General features: G+C 43.1%; 1 protein-coding gene across 4 annotated transcripts in view; it reads right to left on the reverse strand.

Moving 5' to 3' along the window:
• The window catches only part of FRMD4A (FERM domain containing 4A), a 311,522-nt gene that overhangs the window by 98,016 nt on the left and 190,251 nt on the right, over positions 1-23,255 (reverse strand). For all 4 annotated transcript variants that reach the window (XM_081297994.1, XM_081297993.1, XM_081297992.1 and 1 more), the window contains exons 5-7: positions 17,346-17,430; positions 3,022-3,078; positions 2,188-2,210 (exon numbers count right to left, since the gene is read on the reverse strand). In XM_081297994.1, the coding sequence (XP_081154120.1) occupies positions 2,188-2,210; positions 3,022-3,078; positions 17,346-17,430 (165 nt within the window). The remainder of the gene's footprint in view (positions 1-2,187; positions 2,211-3,021; positions 3,079-17,345; positions 17,431-23,255) is intronic.

Here is a 23,255-nt window from a genome sequence, read left to right on the forward strand (position 1 = left end):
CTGTTCTATACAACTAAGGTTTAGAGTCACACATTAATGACAGCAAAACTCCCTTTCTACAAAACTAACTTATGAAATGGGACATCTAAAATGCCTAATGTTCAGCCACCAAACCAAACAAACGTGGTCAGCTTCAATGTTCTGGGGATTGTCCCAGAAGTTGATGGGAAGAGGCGCACACAAGGAATTCAAAGTGACTTCTCTTATTTCAGACCACTCAAGCACACTATTTTCTCTGGACTTCTGAAGAGATTCTTATTCACTGTGGACCTGCTCCAGAAAACTGTGTGTATCAGGGACCCCAATGTAACAGATCATCTCCAACTTCTACAGGGTGGGTTTTAGGTGATGAGATAAACTGACCTTTAGATAAGGTGTCCAACCTTCCCCTCCCCTGACAGCTATTTTTCTCCTCAGACAGCTGCAGCTACAAACAAACCTCTAGACAGCACTCTGACAAATGAAGCTCAACCAGGATTCTTTGTTTCTCTGAATTCAGCCAACTAGCTGGCATTCCACAGCTCATTAGGGGGCCATGAAAGACTGCACAGGCCAGGCCTGCACTTCCTCCTCTCTGGCAACCCCTGTGGCCACGTTCCCATAATCCATGGGGCCAGATGAGGCTGTTCCCAGTTCACATTCCATCCTGTCAGGGTACTCTCAAAAATAAATAATATTTATAGCAGAGTGCAGAGCAGGCAAACCAAAAAGTACCTTCAGAGTAAGTAGACTGGGCACTGGAATCCATTGGATTTCTGTTTTTTAAACCATTATTCACAAGACTCCAGAAATCTTTGTAAGTAGATATGGATTTACACTGATCAAAAGCCCAAATTCCAATACCAAATTAAGGTCAGAAGAAAGTAACAAAGAAAAGAAATGTTATAAACTAGTTACCATGACCCAAAATGGTTCATTCAACAAATTCAGTAGATGGTGACTGGCCACCTATCATGTTCAAGGTCCCCAGCTAAGTTTCTTTACAATCATTATTCATTTAAAATATGACTACTTTTTTTTTTTCTACTAAGGACTTGGGAAACCTAAGTAAAGGGGGCCTGAGGTCTTCTTAAGCAAATATTCAAATGGAGTTGAGGGAATCCCTTCATTTTAGCCTGGAGTCAGCAATCTACAGCCCACTGGCCAAACCCAGCCCTCCACTTGTTTCCATTTTTAAAAGAGAAGGAAGAGGAGCAACATTTGTCTTTGAGCAGAGAATTCTGTTAGGGTGGACAGCTACCACCCTCTGCTGTGGGAAGGTTTGGGTAAGGATCAGGAGAGACTGTAGGGCGATTTCAGCCAAGTTGGTCAATGAGTGGAGCTTATGGAATGAATGACAAGGTTCAGGTTTGCAGTACTACAGGGAAGCCGTTCCCAGGTTCCCAGTAGTTATGTCTGTTTATTTTTTCTACAATGCAGTATCTTGACATAGAAGGACAGTTGAAGTGGGATATTTATGCTGTCTATGAAAGACATCTTCCTAAGGGACAGCATTTTGCCCCTGGAGGATTAGGGACTAAATTGAGAGAAAAAAGACACCCACATACTTGTTAGGGCTGTCATGTTACCTGCAACCATATTAACACCTGAGTAGTAATTCCAGGCTTCACAGAGACTCGGGAACAACCCATCAAACCCCAGAATAATGACCACAGGTGACACTGAGCTCTGAACTTGGCATAACCTGAGGACTTCTCACTTAGGATGGACTCAGCCCAGGACTATCTTTCCTCTTTCTGATCTATCTGCTTCAATTGACAAGCTGAGAATTGAGATCTCACCGCTAACATACAATATTAATAAACTGTCCTCCTACAGAGGACAGGCAGGATAGTTTCTTTTAATAGAAAGGCAATCAAATACTTTTTTTTAAATATACTTTTTAGTTGTTGATGGACCTTTATTTTACTTATTTATTTATATGTAGTGCTGAGAATCGAACCCAGTGTCTCACACATGCTAGGAAAGCGCTCTACCACTAAGCCACAACCCCAGCCCTTAAATACATTTAAAAAAATTTTTTAGTTGTAGATGGACACAGTACCTTTTTTTTATTTAATTTTGTAATGTGGTGCTGGAGATCGAACTCAGTGCCTCACACATGCTAGGCAAGTGCTCTACCACTGAGCCACAACCCCAGCCCTTGAATAGATTTTTTTTAAGCCAAAAAATAGTTTGTAAACTCACCTAGAAAAATCCCCCTTTGCCTCCTGTGGAAGAAAAAAAATGCAACATCAGTGAGACATATAAATTCAGCAATAGACTTTAAAATACATTATTATTATCCAATTTGCTATAGGAATACCATGAGGAAGAAGTTCCTTTGCTCCCTGAATAGAGACACCAGGCCAAACTGTAGAAGGTAAAATATAAAGAACATGACTCATAATGACAAAAGGCAAGTTTCCAAAGCTTGGTCCTGGTCTCACTTGTTCAGGTTTAAAGTTTCTGAAACTTCACACCTGTCTGGATAGAACTACTTCCTATGTCACTTTTTGTTCCATTTGGTGTTGAGGACTATTTCTCCATCACACAAAGACTTAGAGGCAGGAGCCATGGAAACTTAACAGTGTTCTAGATATATTTGTTGATGGAATAACTTCATGATATCAATTTCAACTCACCTTGTCATCATTATAGCTAATACTTTCAAAGCCATATCTCTCTTTTTACATAAGCTAAAGATTTTTCCGTCTTTCCAGGGGGATGGGCGAGTCTTTGGCAATTAATTCTAGCTATTCTCTTGGCTTTCTCCATGGATGAAGAGTGTTACCAAACTTCAAAGAAAAAAAAATAGGGTCATTGAATGACCTCAGTTTCTCCCAGGCTCATAAACACGCAGCTTCCTTTACAGTGATAGAGTTGGCTAACGCTTCTGGAATAGTAGAAACTGCTATTTACTGCCATGGGATCAGTATTCCTAATGGCTTCTTCCAGCTTCTAGCTAGAAAAACTTAGGAAACAGTATTGCCTGTGAGTGGTCAGTCTTATTTCCTCTTCCTTTCTTGTAGAGCAACTTACCTGTAAAATATAGGAAGCCAATTCAAACACCACTTCACTGTCGACATCAATAAGCTCCTGAAAAAGAATCCCAACAGGGAAGGTAAGTTTGGTACTTAACAATGACTTCTTTCTGACATCTCTCTAAAAAAGAGACCTGGTCTATTTGAGGATTTTCCAGAATCTCAAATACTCATAGACTATCTTTAGTCCCCAAGATCCCTGGTCTGAATTACTGGTCTCCATCACTCCCTGACTGTGTTTTTTTCAGCTTTGAGCCAGAAGGGACCAGTGTTCCTGGGCCTATATGGTCACCTCAAAGGCTTCATCTTTAAATCTTGATGAGACATTAATGGATGGTCCACCTGTTCATCTGATTAGTCACTGGAATGTGGTGGCATGATGACGAATTGAATTCCCTTTGTAAATTTTACTTCAGAACTAGGAGCAAGGCTTTGTTGAAAGAAATGCTGTACTGGGATAGCATTAACTCTTTATGTTAAGATTAAAGTTAGACAAAATTAAAAATACAGTTCCTTAGTTGCACTAGCCACATTTCTTTCATGGCCTCATGGTTCAGTGTCGCCAGTGGCTATCATGTTTTAGCAGAGATACGGAACATTTCTCTCATAGTTCTATCGGGCAGAGCTATTATAGAGTCTAGTTTAAATATGCTTCTGCCCTATTAATTCTTCTTCCAAATATTTAATTGTGATCAAGGGACATGGTCTTTAAAAACAACATAAACTTCTGGGTTTTTAAAAAAATCCGGTGTGTGTTTATACATATATGTGCATATATATTCAAAATGTGCATAAAGTTAAACACTATATGTTTTGGTCAATAGTGGATCACATATACGATGGTGATTTCATAAAATTTTATGGCCTAATGATGTCACAGCCGTCAGAGTTTGTGTAAGAACAATTTGATGTTTGTACAGTAAAAAAAAAATCACTTAATAGTGTATTTATCAGAATATATCCCTGTCATTAAGTGACACATGAGTATAACTATAGTCCCACCTTTTTTAACAGCTTTATTGAGGTATAATAAACACATATGAAAACTATACATACTTAACATGTGCATACATCTGTGCTACCATCAATGTGATCAAGGCAATGAACATGTCCATTATCTTCAAAGATGTTTTGGTGTGTGTGGTAAAACACTTAACATGACCTACCCTCTTAATTAACTTCTCAGTGCACAATACTGTATTGTTATATAGAGTTCGTATGTTAGATGCAAAGGGAAACCTGGATTCCACTGGCGTGTAACAATAATAAAAACGTTAATCAATGTCAAGATTAAGTAGAAATATCTATCTTGATTTTTTTCTTTCCCAAATATCGCCAGATCCTATAGTGAGTGACAGGATGACAGAGTTAGACATAGGAGAGATTTAGAGACCAAGCTCAGTCCCATGCTTTATTGAGAATGGAAATCCAAAATCATGAAGGAGCTTACCCAAGGTCACAAGCTCCAATTATGGAACTGGAAACAAACTCTTAACTTCTTTCTTTCAGTACTGGGGATTGAACTCAGGGTGCTCTACCACATCCCTTTTTAGTTTTTATTTTGGAACAGGGTCTCCCCAGGTTGCCCCGACTGGCCTCAGATGTGTGATCCTCCTACCTCAGTTAGGATTACAGACATTTGCCACTGCATCTGGAAACAAATGTTTAACTCTCTATACAATACGTGACCTTGCCTGGGATCTGCATTCCCCCACATCAATAAGGACTCAGTCTTAGCCAACATATTCTCAGAACAGTATCTATAATTGAAGTTATCTTTAGATTTACTCTCCACTTGAATTATAAATCAAACTCTGATCCATGGATTTTCCAGTTTGGGGAGGGAGTCTACAATTGGCCCATGGAACCCAAAACAATGTATTCAAGCAATCCTGTATCTTTTGAAGGAAGGATATCCTCAGGCTCTTTCAAGTCTAGGAATTTCAAAGTTGGATAATAATATTTGCTACTGAACCACCCCAGAAATGTGGACTAAGAGACTAATAAGCATGTGGAAGAATGGGGGACAATAATTCTTTAGGTTGAACCAGCTGAAAGAGCTTTATGGCTGCTGTAATTGATATAGACCGTCAGTGCTGGGAAGTGGAGGAATGTTTGGAATTGCAGTTCTGGGATTACCAGGTCCCATCAGAATGTAAATCATTTAACAGCGTACAAATGATTTAGCAGAAACTCTGTCCACGGTTTCCATAATAGATCATTTCTACTCTTACTATGTCCATTTCCTTTCCCACCGATTGGCTTCCTAACTTGTTCTGGGGACTTGTTTGCATTCTGCTGTGTGTGTGTGCTCTTCTGTCAAACATTTACACCTACATTGCGACTAATGATCAGTGAGTTAATGGTTAACATCCACTGGAAGCTCATCAAATGTGCAACTAACTCACAACCAACCATCAGAAAACAACCCTAAAGTTTAAGCACAGCTTTCAGTTCACCATTTGACTCACCTGCTAAATGAAAATGTCTCTAGCTGTGGTGGGAGGGAGGATGGGTGTGAAAGAGGGGGAAGGCCGTCTCTTTAACACAGCCATTAGGCAGTGCCAGGAGGCTCTGTGGGTGAATATTAACTGCAGACTATCCACAGTAAAGCTTCTAACAGTATATCAGTTAATGGTCCAACCTAGTTAATGCAAGTTCTCTCTCACCTTGGCTGTCTCTCTCCCCTTGGCTTTAACTGGGGTAAGTTTTCTTTCACCTTCTCTGACCTTGACCATCTCTCAGCAAAGGCAATACAAAGGGTGAGAGTCAAAATGTACCCAATAAGAGAAAAGTATTGAAGAACTAAGTGTTCTGACTGGAAAACCTGGTGGACAGGAGAGCTGCTGCATTACTATTACCCATTTCTATTTAGTATCAACTGAGTTCAAGACTCATCTCTTTGGATGTCTTCAGGTGCATCCACACAGAGACCTAAAGGGTGTGTCTAAGAACCTATCTAGGAATCGTGGTGAGACATGTTCCTGATTGTTAAAAAAAGACTTTCATATTCTGGCACTTTCTGCCCGGGTCCCTGCTGTAGTTTGTTCACATGCCCCCCACCCCACTCCCATGGTTACTCCCCCTGGTCTTTACACCTCACCCTCCCAGGTGGTTTTAGCTGAAGATTCCCTGATGGAACAAAGCCCTAGACTTTCTGCTCACTCCATAAATTTCCCATTGTATTGCAAAACCTGCAAGCCAACTTCCCCACAGAGGAGTTAACAGGAGTTTCCAGGGGTCTTCCTGTCAGAAATGGGCTGCCATTTAACATTCAAAAGACTGGCTCTACCTTTTTCTCCTCTGACTTCCCTGGCAACCCAGAAATGGCTTCTTTCATGTGTTTCTGCTCAAGCAGAGGAAATAAACTGAATGAGACAATAAAGAGTATGTGCAAAGATCCCTGCTTGCCTGAGGCTCTGAGATTTCCCTTGAGGAAGGATAAAATGCGGAAGTGGGACGGGAGGCAGGAGACTCTTCAAGAAAGATCTATAGGCAGCCTCCACCTGGCCATATTCAGAGGCTGGGCTTGTTCAATCCACATCTTTGTGCTGTGGCCTCCCCGGTGCTCTCAAGCATCCTCTGAAGAGGGCTTTCTGCAGGGTTGTTTTCTGAGCTAGAATCCTGCCTGGAATCCAGTGCAGTGGCAAACGTGACAATTTTATCTTGGTACTAGTAAAGGGACAGGCTGGTAAAGAATGCAATGTCTTTTGGTTACTGGGGCCATTTTGTGTGCACTTTCGGCATCTGTTTTCCTTACTATTGAATAATGTGTGCCACATTCTTTGATCTTTGGAAAATGGTATGGAATGATAAAACCTGACCAGGTGTGTATGCGTATGCCCCGGGTAAGGTGGGCTGATGGTCCACTTCCTGTCACTGAGCATTGTTTCATCTTAGGTGAGGAAGAAGCTAAATGAAGAGGCCTGAGACCATTTATCACACCAGGGTGGCTAGCAATGATCTTAGGAAGATTTCCGTCACAGGGTCTCCAGGTGTTCCAAAGGGTCCCAGGAGAACCCCATGAGGAAGATATGGTGGATGTTTGTCAATCATTCTGGGCAACTGAGTTCTTCCCAATCCTTTGTTTGTGGGAAGTATTTGGTGGTGGTCTTTATACGCCCCCAAGAAGCCTGATGGAAAGCATACCCCCATGGTCAGGTATTATAGAAATTCCAACTTTCATGAAGATTAATGAGATAATTATAATGTGAAATATAATTAACAACCACATGGTAGGTTGAGATGATGTAAGTGAGCATGACTCCTGTAAAGTCTGCTCAGAACCCCTTGCAAGGCTGGTCCAAGGCTTTCCTAATCCATCCTCACCTGCAGATGCCATCTTTACTCTCTCATCCACAAAACACCTAAAAAGTCCTCACAAAGCTCTATGTTCTAGTCCCAACCCAACAGCTCAGGTATATCAAATAAATCACCTCTTTGAGTTTCATTTTCCTTATCAGTCAAATGGGGAGAACAGCTTCTTTTCTGCTTATTTTACTGGTTTTGATGAGACATAAAGCTGATTTAGAAACTAGAGAACACTCTAGAAATGTCATGGCTTTTTACTTATTTCCATTCACTGGCATCTATACATAACCCAAACTCTATAGTTTTGCCACATTAGTGTGCCTAAAGGAATCTTTAGTAAGATTTTTTTTTTTTTTTTTAAAAAGAGATGGGCAGCATGGGGTGTGTGTGTGTGTGTGTGTGTGTGTGTGTGTGTGTGTGTGTATACTGGTTACCATATATATAAGGGTTAATTTAGTGTATCAACTTGACTATCTATGAGGTGCCCAGATTAAACATAATGTGCCTGTGGGGGGATTCTTGGATGAGCTTTGTGTTTGAATCAGTGGACTCAGGAGATGACCCTCTCTAATGTGAGTGGGCATCATCCAATTCCTTAAGGACCTAAATCGAACCAAAGGTGGAGGAAAGGAGAATTTACTCCTTTTTTCTCATCCCTCGCCATTAGAACTGAGACAGCTCATCTCATCTCCTGCTCTTGGGCTGGTATTTACCCTACTGGCAACCCTTGGTTCTTAGCCTTTGAGGTTGGACTGAGTCACACCCCCAGTTTTCCTGGGACTCCAGCTTGCAGATGGCAGATCATGGACTTAGCCTGCAGTCACATGTGCCAACCCCACATGATAAATGTCTTTCACCGTATCCATGTGTATGTTATTGTTCTGTTTCTGTAGAGGACCCTGACAAAACAGTGTAAACGGTTAAAGTGGGTCACCAAGCCCGCATTTAGCTCAGCTTGCTATCTTCTTCTTCCTTCTCATGTTTGTGAAGCTGCCATGCCTCATTGCACAACTCATAATGCTACACAAAGTTGCCCCTGGGCAAACACGGGCTGTGGTGCAGGATAAGACTACTGCGCTCTTGCACAATCCCTCCTTCTCAGCCCTTTGCCAGCTCTTCAGCAGTCAAGTCACTTCATGTTTGTCTCATGATCCATGGGAGGACATGTCATTCCTGCTGAGCCACGACTCTAATTCTGTGCCACTGAGATTTCTCATGCTGGTTTCTGCAGACAGCCCCATGTTATGATCCCAAGGAATCCCTCTTTTAGAAGTCTGGACACAGCCAAGATGACAGGTCTATGGGGGTTTGTTTCTAGAGAACTGAAAAAGAAAAGTCTCTCCCTGTCCATCTTTATTTCTGCTCCCTGTCATACAAATACATGCACCAAATATGCATCAATCAAAGGTAAAGATAAGGACCAGGGTTCTATAAGTCTGAGGCTAATATTTATGTTAGCTTCTCCATCCTGTAGGACTTGATTCTGGGCTTCGTTTCTCTCACCTACAGATGATATGATGTCATCTGTTCATTAGCAAAGCTCTTGTAGGATCTTCAACAAAAGACCATTTATTTCATTATCAACAAGAGTGATAACATAAGCTTAAGTAGCAAATATAGCCCAAGGATAATTATTTAAACTCCAATAATAAGTGAAACTCCCAAACCAATGCAGACTTTTCAGAAAGGAAGGCTGGGCGAGATCCTCAGCACACTCAAAATAGGATTTTAAGCTTTTCCTTCTCTGTCATGATCTGCTCTCAGTGCATGTCTGTAGGCTCAGATCATAATACCCCAAGAAATGTGCAAATCCTTGCTCCCCAGGTTCAGAAAGCAATGAATTAAAACACTTTTCTGATCCTTGTCTGTGTGCTTAGTCCAGGGATAGGTTGTGGAAGCTGACCACAAAAATCCACTCAGAAAATGTTCATGCCAACTTTTCCTCCAGCCCAAGGGAGTGTATTTCAGTCCACCTTCAGATGACAACTATGGGTCTTGTTCTTTGGTTATCCTTGTTGGACAGGATAAGCATTGAGATTGAGCATAATTTAAGTGCAGTGAATATGCTTAAGGAGTGGAATGCTATATGATTAAAATACGAGATTCAATGATAGGGATTAACTGGTGGTAACTGAAGGCAGGTGGGCTATGGCTGGAGGAGGTGGTCATAGGGGTATGCCTTTGGGGTTTCTATTTTGTCCACAGTGAGGGGAGCTGTCTTGTTCTCTCTCTGTTTCCTGGTACCATGTCCTGAGCTGCTTTCTTCTGCCACACCCTTCTGCCATGATGTTCTGCCTCACCTTGGGTCCTGAGGAATGGAGCCAGCTGTCTGTGGACTGAGACCTATGAGCCCCTGAGCCCCAGATAAACCTTTCCTCCTCTAAAATTGTTCTTCTCAGGTCCTTTGGTCACAGCAGTAAAAGAGCTGACTAAAACACCTAGCATTTATCATTTGCAAGAGTTCTGGAGGTTACTGTGACAGCAATTTCACTCTCTCACTGTGGAACTCAGAGCCAGTGGACTTCAATCCAGCAGCCAGGACACAGGGGAAGAGTTTGGAGTTCACATGAATCTAGTCACTCTGTCTAGAGTGACAAGCACTGCCTGCAACAGGGGCTGACTGATGGGCCTCTTTAGTTGGCCTAGGAGAGGGGAGGGTGGGGAAGGTTTGCCAAGATGCTTCTGGGGTCTCCTAAGCCTCTTCCCAGTGAACACGAGCATCCCAGGCCAGGCTGAATTCCCATGTAAGTTTTCCATGGAACTGGACACATATTTCTATCAAATGAGTTTTATCCATTCCTTGGTCATACGTTTTCTTTCCATTGCTCACCTGTCAGCTTGGTGACTTAAAACACATCAGAAATGTTGTAGGGCCACGTGGGTGTCAATAAACCCACCCACACTCCTTCCTTTTCCACTTAAAACAGACCTTTACAGCCCCACTTTCACAGACATATTTTAAATTTCTGTGACTTATAGATTATGATTATCTCGCCCTACTCTTTTGTAGACAATAGGGAGAGGTGAGGGAAGAGAAAATGAGAGAGAGAGAGAGAGAGAGTGAGAGAGAGAGAGAGAGAGAGAGAGAGAGAGAGAGAGAGAGAGAGAGAGAGAGAGATTCTCTTGGTTTTTCTGCCTCCTGTGTAGAGAGGCAGGTGGGGAGATGGTATATATAGTTTGGGAAAAATAATAAAATGAAATGAAGCAAAATGAAACACCTCTTCTTGTCTGGCTGCTGTTGAACAGATCAAAAATTCAGTTCTCTAGAGAGGATGAACAGGAAGCTGTTGTTAAAAGGAAGTCTATATCTGGAGCACAGTCTACTCCCTCCTCTCAAATCCTGGATATAATAGAATATATGCCAGGTGGGAATGGGAAGGGGCATCTCTAGAGGAATTAAGAGCCAAGGAGAAAAGATATCAGATGCTGGTATCCAAGGTTCCCCAAGAAAAAACCAGCTTGCCCCTGGACCACTCCACAGGGACAGCACTAGGACCCCGGCCCCTCACCGCATTCAGGTAGTTTTTAAGCTCCTCACTCTTGAATTTGAGTGGAAACACCAGGATCCTCAGACAACTGAGAAAAACCTCCTACAGGGAAGACAGAGATCAAAACAAACAGCCAAAGAAAGAACTGGATGGAAGCAGCGAGGACACGGAGTGTATGCATTATAAATAGAATAATAAGAGCGATAGGAGAGGTGCTGTTCCTGAGACAATAACAGAACAATATAGAAAACGGAAAGATCAGATACACAAAGGAACTCTTGGAAATTAAGGAAAAAATGACAGCAAAGGTTAAAAAGTCTATAGAAGAGATTGATACTGACAAAAGTCTCCCAGAAAGTAGGGCAAAGAGACAGAGATGATCAGTTGGGGAGGTGAGAAATAAGGGCAGGAGGCTATACTCAGCACTGGAAGCACAGCGGTTCCAAAAAGAGAGGACAACAGGTGGGAGAAGATAGTAAAGAAACAATACAAACATGACCCCCCAGAAATGAAGACTGCAAATCTCCTTGTACAAGGACAGGTATATATAGAATATCCTGACTAAGACTAAAAGTGTCCATGAATTCCCAGCATTATGCCCCACAACAGGCACACTTCTGAAATTTCAGGTCGAGAGAAATAGAGGAGATCCTGAAAGATCTCATTGTGTGTTTGTGTGTGTGTGTGTGTGCACGTGCGCTGGGATGGGAAAACCACTTATAATGGATAGGACGGTTGACTTCTGCAGAACAGCACTTGATAGAGACGTGACCATTCTATATTCCTGCATCCAAACTATTCATTAGATATGAGGGTAAGACATTTTCAGATTCACAAGGACCTGGATATTTTATACAAATGACACTACATAATATACATGCTTTCTCAGGATTTACTGGTGAATGTTCTCCAAAAGAAAAAAAAAAAGGAAAAAAGGATCCAAGAGGCAGAGGAAATGATACAATGTAGGGGTGGGAAAGACAGGGGACTGGGGGCGCTCTTGGGTGAGAGCTGTGAAGGAGGCCAGGTTCAGCTGGAGCAGAAGGGCTGAGGATTCCCAAGGGCAGGTCCCGGGAAAATCAACAGCAGCAGCAGCAGCAGCCAAAATCAAACCAAAGAGAGAACTGGGGAATTACCTTTGTATTGGAAATTAATATTGGAATGCATTTGGGAATCTGTAGGATTTCTGTGTATCCTGTATCTGTTTCTGTGTATCCTCTGGAGGGGGGAGGGGAAATAAAGGATACAGAGAAACTCAACAAGTAAAAGCAAGGCAATTAACCCCTCTAGGTACAACAACTGATTGTCTAAGAATGGATACTATTTGGATTAGTCATCACAATGGCATGCTGATGACTGTAGCTTTATCCCAGAATTATATTATTGCCCTATTGAGAAATGGGAAGAGGGGAAAGTGTGGGTGGTTGTATGGGACACCCTAATCCTCGTCTATCTTAAAAAGAATTCACCACCTAAAATGGACAAATCAGGAACAAAAGGGCCATTTATTTAGAAATAGAAGTAAGCTCTAGAAGAAACAATTACCATCTTGACAGTCCTAGGACCTGGGTCAGAAAGGAGGTGGGCACATTTGCATCAGAAGCCTCTTAGAAACATCTAACTTCAAAACTATGCCGCATATTATTTTGATAAAACTAAACCTTCTGGGCTGGGGATGTGGCTCAAGCAGTAGCGCACTCGCCTGGCATGCGTGGGGCGCTGGGTTCGATCATCAGCACCACATAAAAATAAAATAAAGATGTTGTGTCCACTGAAAACTGAAAAATAAATATTAAAAATTCTCTCTCTCTCTCTCTCTCTCTCTCTCTCTTAAAAACAACAACAACAACAAAAAACAAAAACAAAAACAAAAAAACCCCTAAAACTTCTTTTCTTTAGTGTTAGGGAATCAAAGCCAGGACCTCACATAGGCTAGGTGAGAGTTCTACCACTGAGCTGCACCCCAGCCCCTAGAAAAAAATAAATCTTTATATTTTAAAATGTGAGTGAAGTAGGTCTTTGAGGAAGCAGGGATAGCAGTTAATTTCACCTGAACAACTTTGATTCTAATATGCTGTGGGAATCGGTCCCCAAGAGACAGGGTGGGAGCTGATGATGTTAAGCTGCTGGGTAAACAGAAGCCTGGGGTAGCTGTGACAGGCCAGGAGGCTGACCCTGTCTCCTGGGCTCTCCAAAGCCTCAGAAGGCCGGGTGGCCATGTGGATGGACAGCCAACAGAAACTCCTCAGGGCTGAATCCAAGTGGCTAACCGTGCTAAGTACTTCCAAGAAGGTGTGCATATAGGGCCTTGCAATATCTCTGTTCAAAGAGAAAAACCAAACTTGGAGACATTGCAGAAGGTGTTCACATTTAGTGCATTCCCTAAGTGACAGAGCTGGGAAGGGAAACCGAGTCTGTCCCAGCAAAAGCTAAACTCCTAATCACTCTGCTTCTCGGCTTCCTATTTCTTTACATGTTCACAACTGCTGGAATCAGGGCACCGCCTGTCAAATGGCTTCCAGGTTCTTTCTCTTGGAGTCCATCACTTGAGCTCTCACCAGCTTCCATCTCTGAGAAGTTAATCATTCCTGCTCTACCCCCTCACAGGTTAGGAGGAAACAACTGTATGCAAAAAACATTTTGTAAGCCAGGTACAGTGGCGTATGTCTGTAATTCCAGCAGTTCCAGAGAATGAGGCAGGAGGATTGTGAGTTTGAAACCCATCTCAGCAACCTAGTAAGATCCTAAGCACGGTCTATACCCAAAGGACTTAAAAACAGCATACTACAGGGACACAGCCACATCAATGTTTATAGCAGTACAATTCACAATAGCTAAACTGTGGAACCAACCTAGATGCCTTTCAGTAGATGAATGGATTTAAAAAAAGTGGCATATATACACAATGGAATATTACTCAGCAATAAAAGAGAATAAAATCATGGCATTTGCAGATAAATAGATGGTGTTGGAGAAGATAATGCTAAGTAAAGCTAGTCAATCCAAAACAACAACAACAACAACAAAAACAAATGCTGAATGTTTTCTCTGGTATAAGGTGACTGACTCATAGTGGGGTAGGGAAGGGGAGCATGAGAGAAGTAGACGAAATAGAAAAACTCTAGATAGGGCAGAGGCATGGGAGGGGAAGGGAGAGGGCAGGGGGTTAGCAAGGATGGTGGAATGTGATGGACATCATTATCCAAATTACGTGTATGAAGACATGAATTGGTGTGAACACACTTTATATACAACCAGAGATACGAAATATTGTGCTCTATATGTGTAACAAGAATTGTAATGCATTCTGCTGTCATTTATTTAAAATAATAATAATACCCTAAGCAACTTAGTGAGACCCTGTCTCAAAATAAACCATAAAATAAGGTGAGGGGGCTGGGTATGTAGATCAGTAAGTAGGTAAACGCCCCTGGGTTCAATCCCCGGTACAAACAACATCAACCATAAAACAAACAAAACATTTTGTAAACCTTTTTATGCAAATGGAACTATTACTTTGACCAGGGGAGGGAGATGGGGGGGGGGTCTTGGGATGCTGTTTGGTCTCTGGGATAAACTTTAGAGAAGCCAATCCTGGGTCATTTGTGGTCTCTTACTTGACGGACCAAACTCAAATGAGGATTTTTGAGAAGAGAGTTCTGGGATTCCCGAATGGTGTTCACCCCCCACTCAGCAACAGGGATGATGCTGTGGCACTGTGACTTTAAATGTGGCTGGCTCAGCAGGCATTACCACCTCCACTTGGGAAACCTGAGGATTTCTTCTTTTTAAAAATTGTCAAGAATTCCAGAGTTGGTTCCAGCTCAGGATCTGTGACCTGACAGAACAGAACAGCTCCAAACCCGAAAATGTTTCCTCTCACTTTGACCCAGGTGTCTACCACCTACCATTGGGGCAATTTTCTACTTGCGCAACTTGGGAGTGATTTCCTGACTTCAGCGGCTCCCCAGTCATTTCTTTAGCTCAAGTCTGCCACCTGGTGGACAGTGCTCACTTTTTTATTTCTCAACTTTTAAAAAATGTTTTCACATTTAAAAAACCATCAGGTGCTTTTACAATCTGTGAGGTATCTACATGGTATTATTATTTCCACTTTATAATGAGAAAATGAGAAGAGAGGAAGGAATTTGCAAGTACCCAGAGCTGCAATTAGTGTCTTTTTCCTTCATTTAGAAAAACCCAAAAATACTATCCTCTGAGTGTGCTGGGTTGGAGCCCAGTGTTAAGTCCCGGCTCAGCAACTGCCACCAAGTGAGGTGTTTGCACAGAATTGAATCTGATCACTGCCAGGCCCTCTGTCACACTGAACATTTGCACTTGCTGGAACTACTCTGTGCAATGAATGTGCTGATTTATTTCCAGAAGGGGAAGCCAAAGCTGGTACCTTTAAAACTCTTGGGTTTTAAAGTTTGGTGGGTGTTGCAACTCCCCAAACCTGAGTAAGTTACATACAAAAATACAGGCTGCAGGATCTCCTTGGAATCCTTCGAATAACTCCTGTGACCACCTCGCCAACAGCCACACTTGGATTTGAAGTTCTTTGTGCTGCTTGGGTGCTCTCTACTGCAAGGACAGGGTGTCCTGAAGGGCACAGCATGGTCCTGGCTGAGCTGTGACCTGGCCAGTTCAACAGACTGACTGGTGTTGAGGTAGTGAAACTTTTAAGAGGTGGGGCCTACTGGATAGGAATTAGGTCACAGGGATATGTGAAGGATGAATGAATTGACATTGGTCTTGCAGAATGGGTTGGATCTCATAAGGGTGAAGCAGACCTTATGAGTGCTGGTTCTTATAAAGTGAGGCCATCCTACATGCTTGAACTCTTCTGTATGTATCACTCACCACTCTATCATACATTTCCACCACTGTGATGCCATCTGCCATGAGGTCCTCATCAGAGCTGAGCAGAAGTCAGCACCATGCTCTTGAATACCCAGAACTGTGAGCTAAATAAACCTCTCTACTTTATAAGTTACACAGTCTCAGGTATTTTATGATAGCAAGGGAAAATGAATGAAGACAATGTGCACGTTGGGGGCAACCAGCGGAATGGGTGTTTACTCTAAACACGTTCTCTCAGTAGTTCTTAACCCAGGTGGGGTCTGTAAGAGAGGGCGTGTGCCAGAAAGGTGGTGGGCCTTTGGGGTTATCCAATGAAAAGAAACATTACCAGTGTAGGGGGGAACTGGATGCAGTGCAAGGATTGTCCCACTTAATTACAAGTGTCTCTTGAGTAGACATTTCTCTAAAGATGTACAAATGGGCAATAAGCATGTGAAAAGATGCTCATTATCACGTTTTTAGGGAGATGCAAATCAAAATCACAAAATATCACTGCTTTCCATAAGGATGGCTATTATTTAAGACACCCCACTCCCACACATACACACCAGAAAACAACAAGTATTGGTGGGATATGGAGAAACTTGAACACTTGTGCAATGTAGGTGGGAATGTAAACTGGTATACCTTCTATGGAAACTAGTATGACTGCTCCTCAAAAGATGGTAAATATAGTTAAGAAATTTTATTTCTGGTGTTTACCTGCTCCCCAAATTTTAAACAGGGTCTAGGGGAGATATTTGTATACCTGTGTTCATAGCAACATTGTTTGTGATAGCCAAAGGGTGGAAGCAACCCATACATCTATGGACAAAGGATGATGAATTAAGTGTGGTCTCTACGTGCAATGGGACATTATTTACCCTTAATGGATGAATCTTAAGGACCTATGCAAAGTGAAAAAAAAGTCAGTCACAAAAGGATAAATACTGTATGATTCTACATATATGAAGTCCCTAGAGTGGTCAAATCCATAGAAATGGAAAGCAGAGTGGGGGCTATCAGGGGCAAATGAGAGGGGTAATGGGTCTAGAATAAAGGTATTTTAATACCCTGAAATGGTTACCATGGGCTGAGGGTGGAGCTCTGTAGTTGAGCACTGCCTAGCATCTGTGAGGCCCTGGGTTCCATCACCAGTATACCACACAGGCGCGCGCGCGCGCACACACACACACACACACACACACACCCCACACTCCAAGGTTGTGTTGGTGTATATGGCTTCAAGAAAAGAGAAGAATTGTCTCATGTAAAGTGCTGTAGCATCCTTTTGGGAGATAAGCTAATCATCAAAAAATAGTCAAACATACATGTATTTGGTTGTAAGTTTGTTCATACTTCTGAGAGCCAAGTTCAATACCACATTTGTCCTACTCATCTAGGTTCTCCTTTGTCTCCATCAATAAGAAGACCTTCAACATCTGGTCGAGGTTAAGGGACACCTTCACGGAGGAGCCAGGGATGGCAATGGGATGAGAAGGGGTCACGTTATTTAGCCAACGGCATTCATTCCATGAAGCTCTCACTTATTTATAGTCACTGACATATAAGCTACATCTCTGAATCCATAAAGTCACCTGAGGGGCAGCAGCTTGGTATCTCTAGCTTTGAATGAGGCTTTCAGGTTTTGGGAGGAAAGCTGCGGGAAGAGTGTTCCTACCTTGTAGATGCAGGACTTGGCATTCAGGAAGAAGAGCTCAATGGTGGCATTGTCCTTCAGGTAGGAGATGCTTTCTATGTAGAACCTGAAAGAGGAGAATGGCACATGAGCCACAGGGGGACCACAAACCCTCGGTTCTCTTGAGCTACTGGAGTTGAGGTGAGGACTGGAGATCCCAATGTTAAATGAAGGCGCAGAAATGGTATTGAGTGTTTTTCTCTGATTCTTTTTTGCGGGCAGTATTTTTCATGTCTGTTCCTAGCAGGTCAGATGGGTCAGGCCTGAGGGCCTCCCCAGAGACTAACAATGGGCTCCCTTGCCATCCCTCCCTAGGAGCAGACTGAGTCTCCTTCCACTTTGCCTTCCTTACCCGCTTTCCAATTCTTCATGCTATTTGATTTCATTATATTTTTTTGACCTAATCACCATCGCGATGGATTTTTAAAAAGACAGTGTCTTCTGCTTAATCAAACAAGGTGTGTGTTTCTCTTTGAAATGCTCCTTATGTGCTTTCCCAAGGGTGGTGAAGTGTGACTTGATTTCTGCACACGCAGAGCACCGTGGTAAGTGTCCTTAGCACTGACATATTAATGCATATTAAGCCAAATGAGAATTGAATTCCTATCAGGATGGAGCCTATGGATTTGGTCAAGATTGAAACATGCTGACATTATTTAAGTTTACATTAAATGTGCCTTTGCACATCGACTTTGGAGTTTATTAAATTCTTTAATTAGATAATGTGCTTGTACTATCTAAAGATCGCGTGCTGAGCATACAGGAGCTGGGATGGCGAATGATTTAAATGCAGTGTTATCAGAGGGAAAAAGAGTCTCAGTGGGTGCGACAACCCTCAGACTAGACTGGGAAGGCAAGACTGGGACCAAAAGAGGTAGGGGGTGAAGGAACTAGAACGAGAAGAACAACCTCTCTGGTCTTCTAGAACAGTGTTACAATTTGATGACAAGAATTCTAGGGAGGGGACCAAAGACCAGGAATCTAGTCCCTGCTTTGTATACTTAGGACAAGTCACACAATCTCTCTGAGCTTTTCTTCTCCAGGCTAAAAGAAGAGAGTGGGACTCAGTGGATGCTTCTCCATCTGAGTTGTCTCCTGGTTTTAAAATATTGGACACTAATACAAAGTAAGACCACAATAAAACGGCAGCAGCAAAACCAACAAGCCAACATCGTAAAAGGCAAACAAAACATATCCATAGGTTAGGTCAAGACACGCCCACCAGACGAAACCTCTTGTGTATACCCTAAGTGAACGCTGTCTTCTCTCAGTTTTCAAATGTGTGCGGGGGTTGCTGTGATGAATACAGTATAGATTCACTTAAATGTGTGAGTGGATCTAGAGTAACTTCAGGTATTAGTAGATCCTCTCAGTCAGTAGACATGAGTAGCATGATTACCATCATGTCAGGGACTGCAGAATTTCAGAGGATTACAAAATGATCCTCATGCTTGCAAAGCCCGGGAAGGAGAAGACTGACTGATCTTTGGCCACATCCCCTCTGGCCCCCAAAGCAGCTGTCTACGGGGCCCTGAATATTAGAGTCTGCAATCGTCTCAGAGGAATCCTCAAGTTGTACAACTTTCAGTTCTCGAATAATGCAGAACTGAAATGCAGTGGCAAATTTTACATCTCAAAGCAAAATACGTTCAATTGGATTTAATTATCAAAAATAAACCTATATCCTTTACAAAGGGCTCTTGACAAGGGGTAGTTAAAATAATAAATTAAGTGGAAAGAAAAAGGAAGGAAAGAGGAAGAACTCAGGGGAGGGATTAAAAACATAGGGCACTGCTTTGAAAATTAAGTTATCACAGATCCTTGAAATTTAGAGTCAAGATTATTATGGTCTACTCCCATGCTCCCAGGACATCAGGATGGTCTGCCTCACACTCTGCCCATGGTCTGGTCATCTTCTGATGACTAGGGTGCCTTCTCACTGGGCTGCCAACTCCTTCAGGGCTGGAGCCAAGTCTTGTTCATTTTTTTATCTCAAGCCCAAATACAGAGCCTGGCACAAATATGGACTTAGTAAGTGGCCGTCAACAAAGACTTTTTCCCCTCTCCATTCTCCCTTTGTTTGGAGTTCCTATTGGACAGTGAAAAGGGTGATGAAGATAATAAGGAGGGAGAAGAAATAACAAGTGTCTTCCAAGTGGTGAGGAGCTTTACACCCCAGACAGACAGTCATGACCCCACTGTCCTGGCTCTCACTGGTGACAGAGAAAGTGGTTACAACAGCTACTGAGTTAACGTGTCCTAATACCAGAACAGCAGCAGTAGCCTCCCGAGGCTGACAGCAACCTTACTATGATAATAGCATTGAGTTTAAATCTGTATGGTCTGAAACAACTTAATTTCCAAAGCAATTCCATTTATCCCATTTGTTTGATTTTGAGAATTCAGTCCTGATGACATTCTGTGCACACACTCCCAGCCTCAATTTTCTCTTGAATAGTAGTTTATGAAAACATAACACTTGTCTTCTCCTTTCAACTCTTAAACAATGGAAAACTCAAACAAGGAGGCCCCGTTGATGTCTCTGGAGACAGCACTCACTTCCACCGACCTCCTGCCATCTGGTTTTGAGAGGCAGAGAAGGAAGAGGAAATAGCAAGCATATTCTGAGATATAGGGAAAAAAACCCTCCTCTTGACAGGAAGTGGAAAGAGCTTTCCTGTTAACTTTATCACCAAGACAACCGCTGAGAAAACCCTGGTAGCAACGGACCTGTCATACTCTTATTCAGTAACCTTGGACATTTAACTCATCCTGAACTTTCCATCTGCTCCAGGAAACTGTGGAGGGAAAAAAATAAAAACTTTGAGAAAAAAAGAAGAAAAGGTCAGAGATGTCTCCATTCACACACAAGCAGGCACCAGGGAGAGGAGACTTCTGGGCAAATGGGGAGCGTTCACGGTTTGGATGCAACGGTTTTTGTAAAAATGTGGTTCTTTTGCACACTTTCAGGAGAGCTTTGTCCTTGATCCCTGTCTTCGACAGTAGGTGGCGATGTTGCACTTCCTTTTCTTGGGCGGGGACAGGCCAGAGGCTTCCTCAAGAAGCAGGCTCACAAAGAAAAATCTGGGTCTTTGGGTAAACCCAGGGAATTGAAGGCTGGGTCTTAGATGCAGAGGGTCTGCATGCACGGTTTCAAGTCCACTGTGGATTAGCCACATCTTTATGATGCTTTGACATCTGGGACCTTGCTGACTCTGGAGGGGCCGCCCCTCAAAGGGTCTGCCACTTCTTATAGACAATAAGAACTGCGACTCTCATGCAACCCACCAAACCACAGTCCACACCTCCCACCAGCCCCATCGGCTTCACAGCCGGGGCCATTATTCGCCTGCCCTGACTACTCCAGGGACATGCCACATATAACTAGGGACAATCCCAGAGCCCACTGAACTTGTTCATACTAGCCAAACCTAAACCTAAACCTGCTTACCCCCCTCACCTGTTCCTTCCCACAGAAGCCTCAATAAAGCCTCTTACCCACATTTTCCTTTCTTTCCCTACCCCCAACTACAGGCCCTGGTACTTCCCCATGGGGCCCTGCGTGTCGTGATGGAGCATGCCCCCCTCCTCTTGGGAGCTGTGACAAACTACTTTTTCAACATCAGTTACCTCCTGATCTGTTGTCCTCATTGTACCTGATAAACAACAAAACCTTCATCGTAATGTTGGTTCTTTGATGCATGTAGCAGCACCGAGCCTTGGGGCTTCCTTTTGAGTTGAAGGGAGCAACCCCCTCAACACCAGGGCAAACCCAGCACCATATGATCCCTGAGCCCCATGAGGCATGTCACACCCTTGCTAGCTCAGATGATCCCCGCCAGAGAACATTTGATCATAGTCTGATGCAGAGAGAAGTCCGTGTTCTTTGTCCACGGGTTCAAGCGTATTAAACACCCCACAGGCTCTGCAGCCTTGGGGAGTCTCAGCACCTTGTTCAACTCCTGGAAGCTTCTGATTGTGATGGCTGATCTCTGTCTAGCTAGCTGACATCAGCCAGGTCTCCCCTGCTGTCCCTGCTCCTCCCCTCCCCTCTCACAGCCACCCCTTGGCATTTGGGAATCATTGAATATTTACAGCAAGTGTTAATTAAATGGCCCAGTGATTTCATTGCATAATGAACACAAATGTCATATTTGGAATGCTAACTTGGGGTAGCAGAAAAGAGCAAATGAAAAGCTGTGAACTTCTACAGCTGAGGACTCTTGGTGTTTAGACTTGCAATGGCCTTTAATATTAACTGGGACACTCAGCAAGTTCTAGTTAACAGCCTCTTCATTTTAGATCTATGCCATCACTATTTTTGTGAGGGACAGGAAGTAGCTACTGCTGTAGCTAGGAGGACATCAGCAAGGGGGACACTGACAAGTCAAATCCACAGTGCCTATAAAATCCTCTCTTTCAGATAAAAGCTTCCTGGACTCTCCTCTCAGTCTTTCTTTGCTGTTGCTCACTTTGGTTTATTCCTTGTGAAATCAAAGTTGAGGAGGCAAATCTAATCTGTTAATTTTTCTACAAACATTGTAGATGACCAGGACTTCAGGGATACTTGCTAAAGAGCACATGATTAAAGGAACAGCCCTGACATGTGGGAATCATTCTGAGCACAAAATTTGTGCCTACCGAAAGTCATACACAGATTTCCTTGTGTGGGTACCTCTATTTTACTTATTTTTTTCTTTGTCTATTACTTAAGCTTGCCTGGTCAATATGAGAGTCATTTTCTCCCATTTTGAGAATTGTCTTATAGCACTAAACAATGGCTATGGGTGAAGGTGTTCTTGGTCATGTATGGGCTGAGGTGACACAAGGGAGCAATGAGGCTGGACAGCTGAGAAGAAGTCAGACTGGACAGGGCTTGCTAAGGCCATGCCCCCCCCCCCAAGGATAATGGGAAGCCAGAAAAAAATTGTGAGCAAGGATCAGATGAGCATTCTAGAAAGATGTGCTGGGGAGACTAGGCAGGACCCAAGAGCAGAAGCAAAGCTGAGCAAGGAAAGTTGAAATCCAGGAGAAATTTATGAGGCCCCAATTGCAGCTGAGAGGGTGTGCACGGGGCACAATGGAGGGATATAAGAGCTCTCTGAGATGCAGAATAACAGGAAATTGTGAGCAGAGCAAAGGGCAAAGGTGAGACAGGATGGGGAAAGTTGAGGAAAAGTACCCGATGGGGGCAGAAGCTCTTTTATGGACTCAAATCTACTCCAAGGTCTGGGACTTTGATGAAGATAGTTTACCTTATCACTCCTTTGGAAGAAACACGTGTGGGCAGCCCTAGACAGGAACCAAGTTACAAACAGAGAATTTTTCTCAGGCTGAAAATCAAGGTCAAACTGGAGAATATATACACCCAGATGGAGAATCTGGCTCCTCTGGCAGAAAACAGACAATTGGTGTTTGGTTGTACTGCTGCTCAGAGAGGTGAAGAATGGGAACTCAGGACAGTGAGGGGGCCAGGATCCTCTGGCCAGTACCAAGGGGCCAGCTGTCCGGGGGCAGCAGATGAAAGCCTCAGAACAGGCAGTGAGGAGGGATGGACAGAGGACAGGGCAGAGGAAGATTCTGGAAGCAGAACAGAGAGTTCGAGTATGTAAGAATTGACAGAAGAGGAGCAAGGGAAGGAGCACCTACAGTCTACTCGAGGCAGTGAACAATGACGCCACAGATCTCCGGGGACCACAGAAGATTTGGGGAAAAGAGAGGAGGAGTGGGCTGGTAATGACATTGGCTTTGGACGGCTAAATCGGAAGAACTCAGGTGAAGTGGTCTAGGAGGGAACCAGACGTAGAAACCTGAGACCTTCTAGAAAGATCAATTGTTAGACAAAGAGGAGCAGTAATCTGCCAGGAGGTGGTAGAAAGAAATAGCAGAGAA

The sequence above is a fragment of the Spermophilus citellus genome, assembly GCF_964194105.1.
Source record: "Spermophilus citellus genome assembly, chromosome: 6".
Taxonomy (NCBI): Eukaryota; Metazoa; Chordata; class Mammalia; order Rodentia; family Sciuridae; genus Spermophilus; species Spermophilus citellus.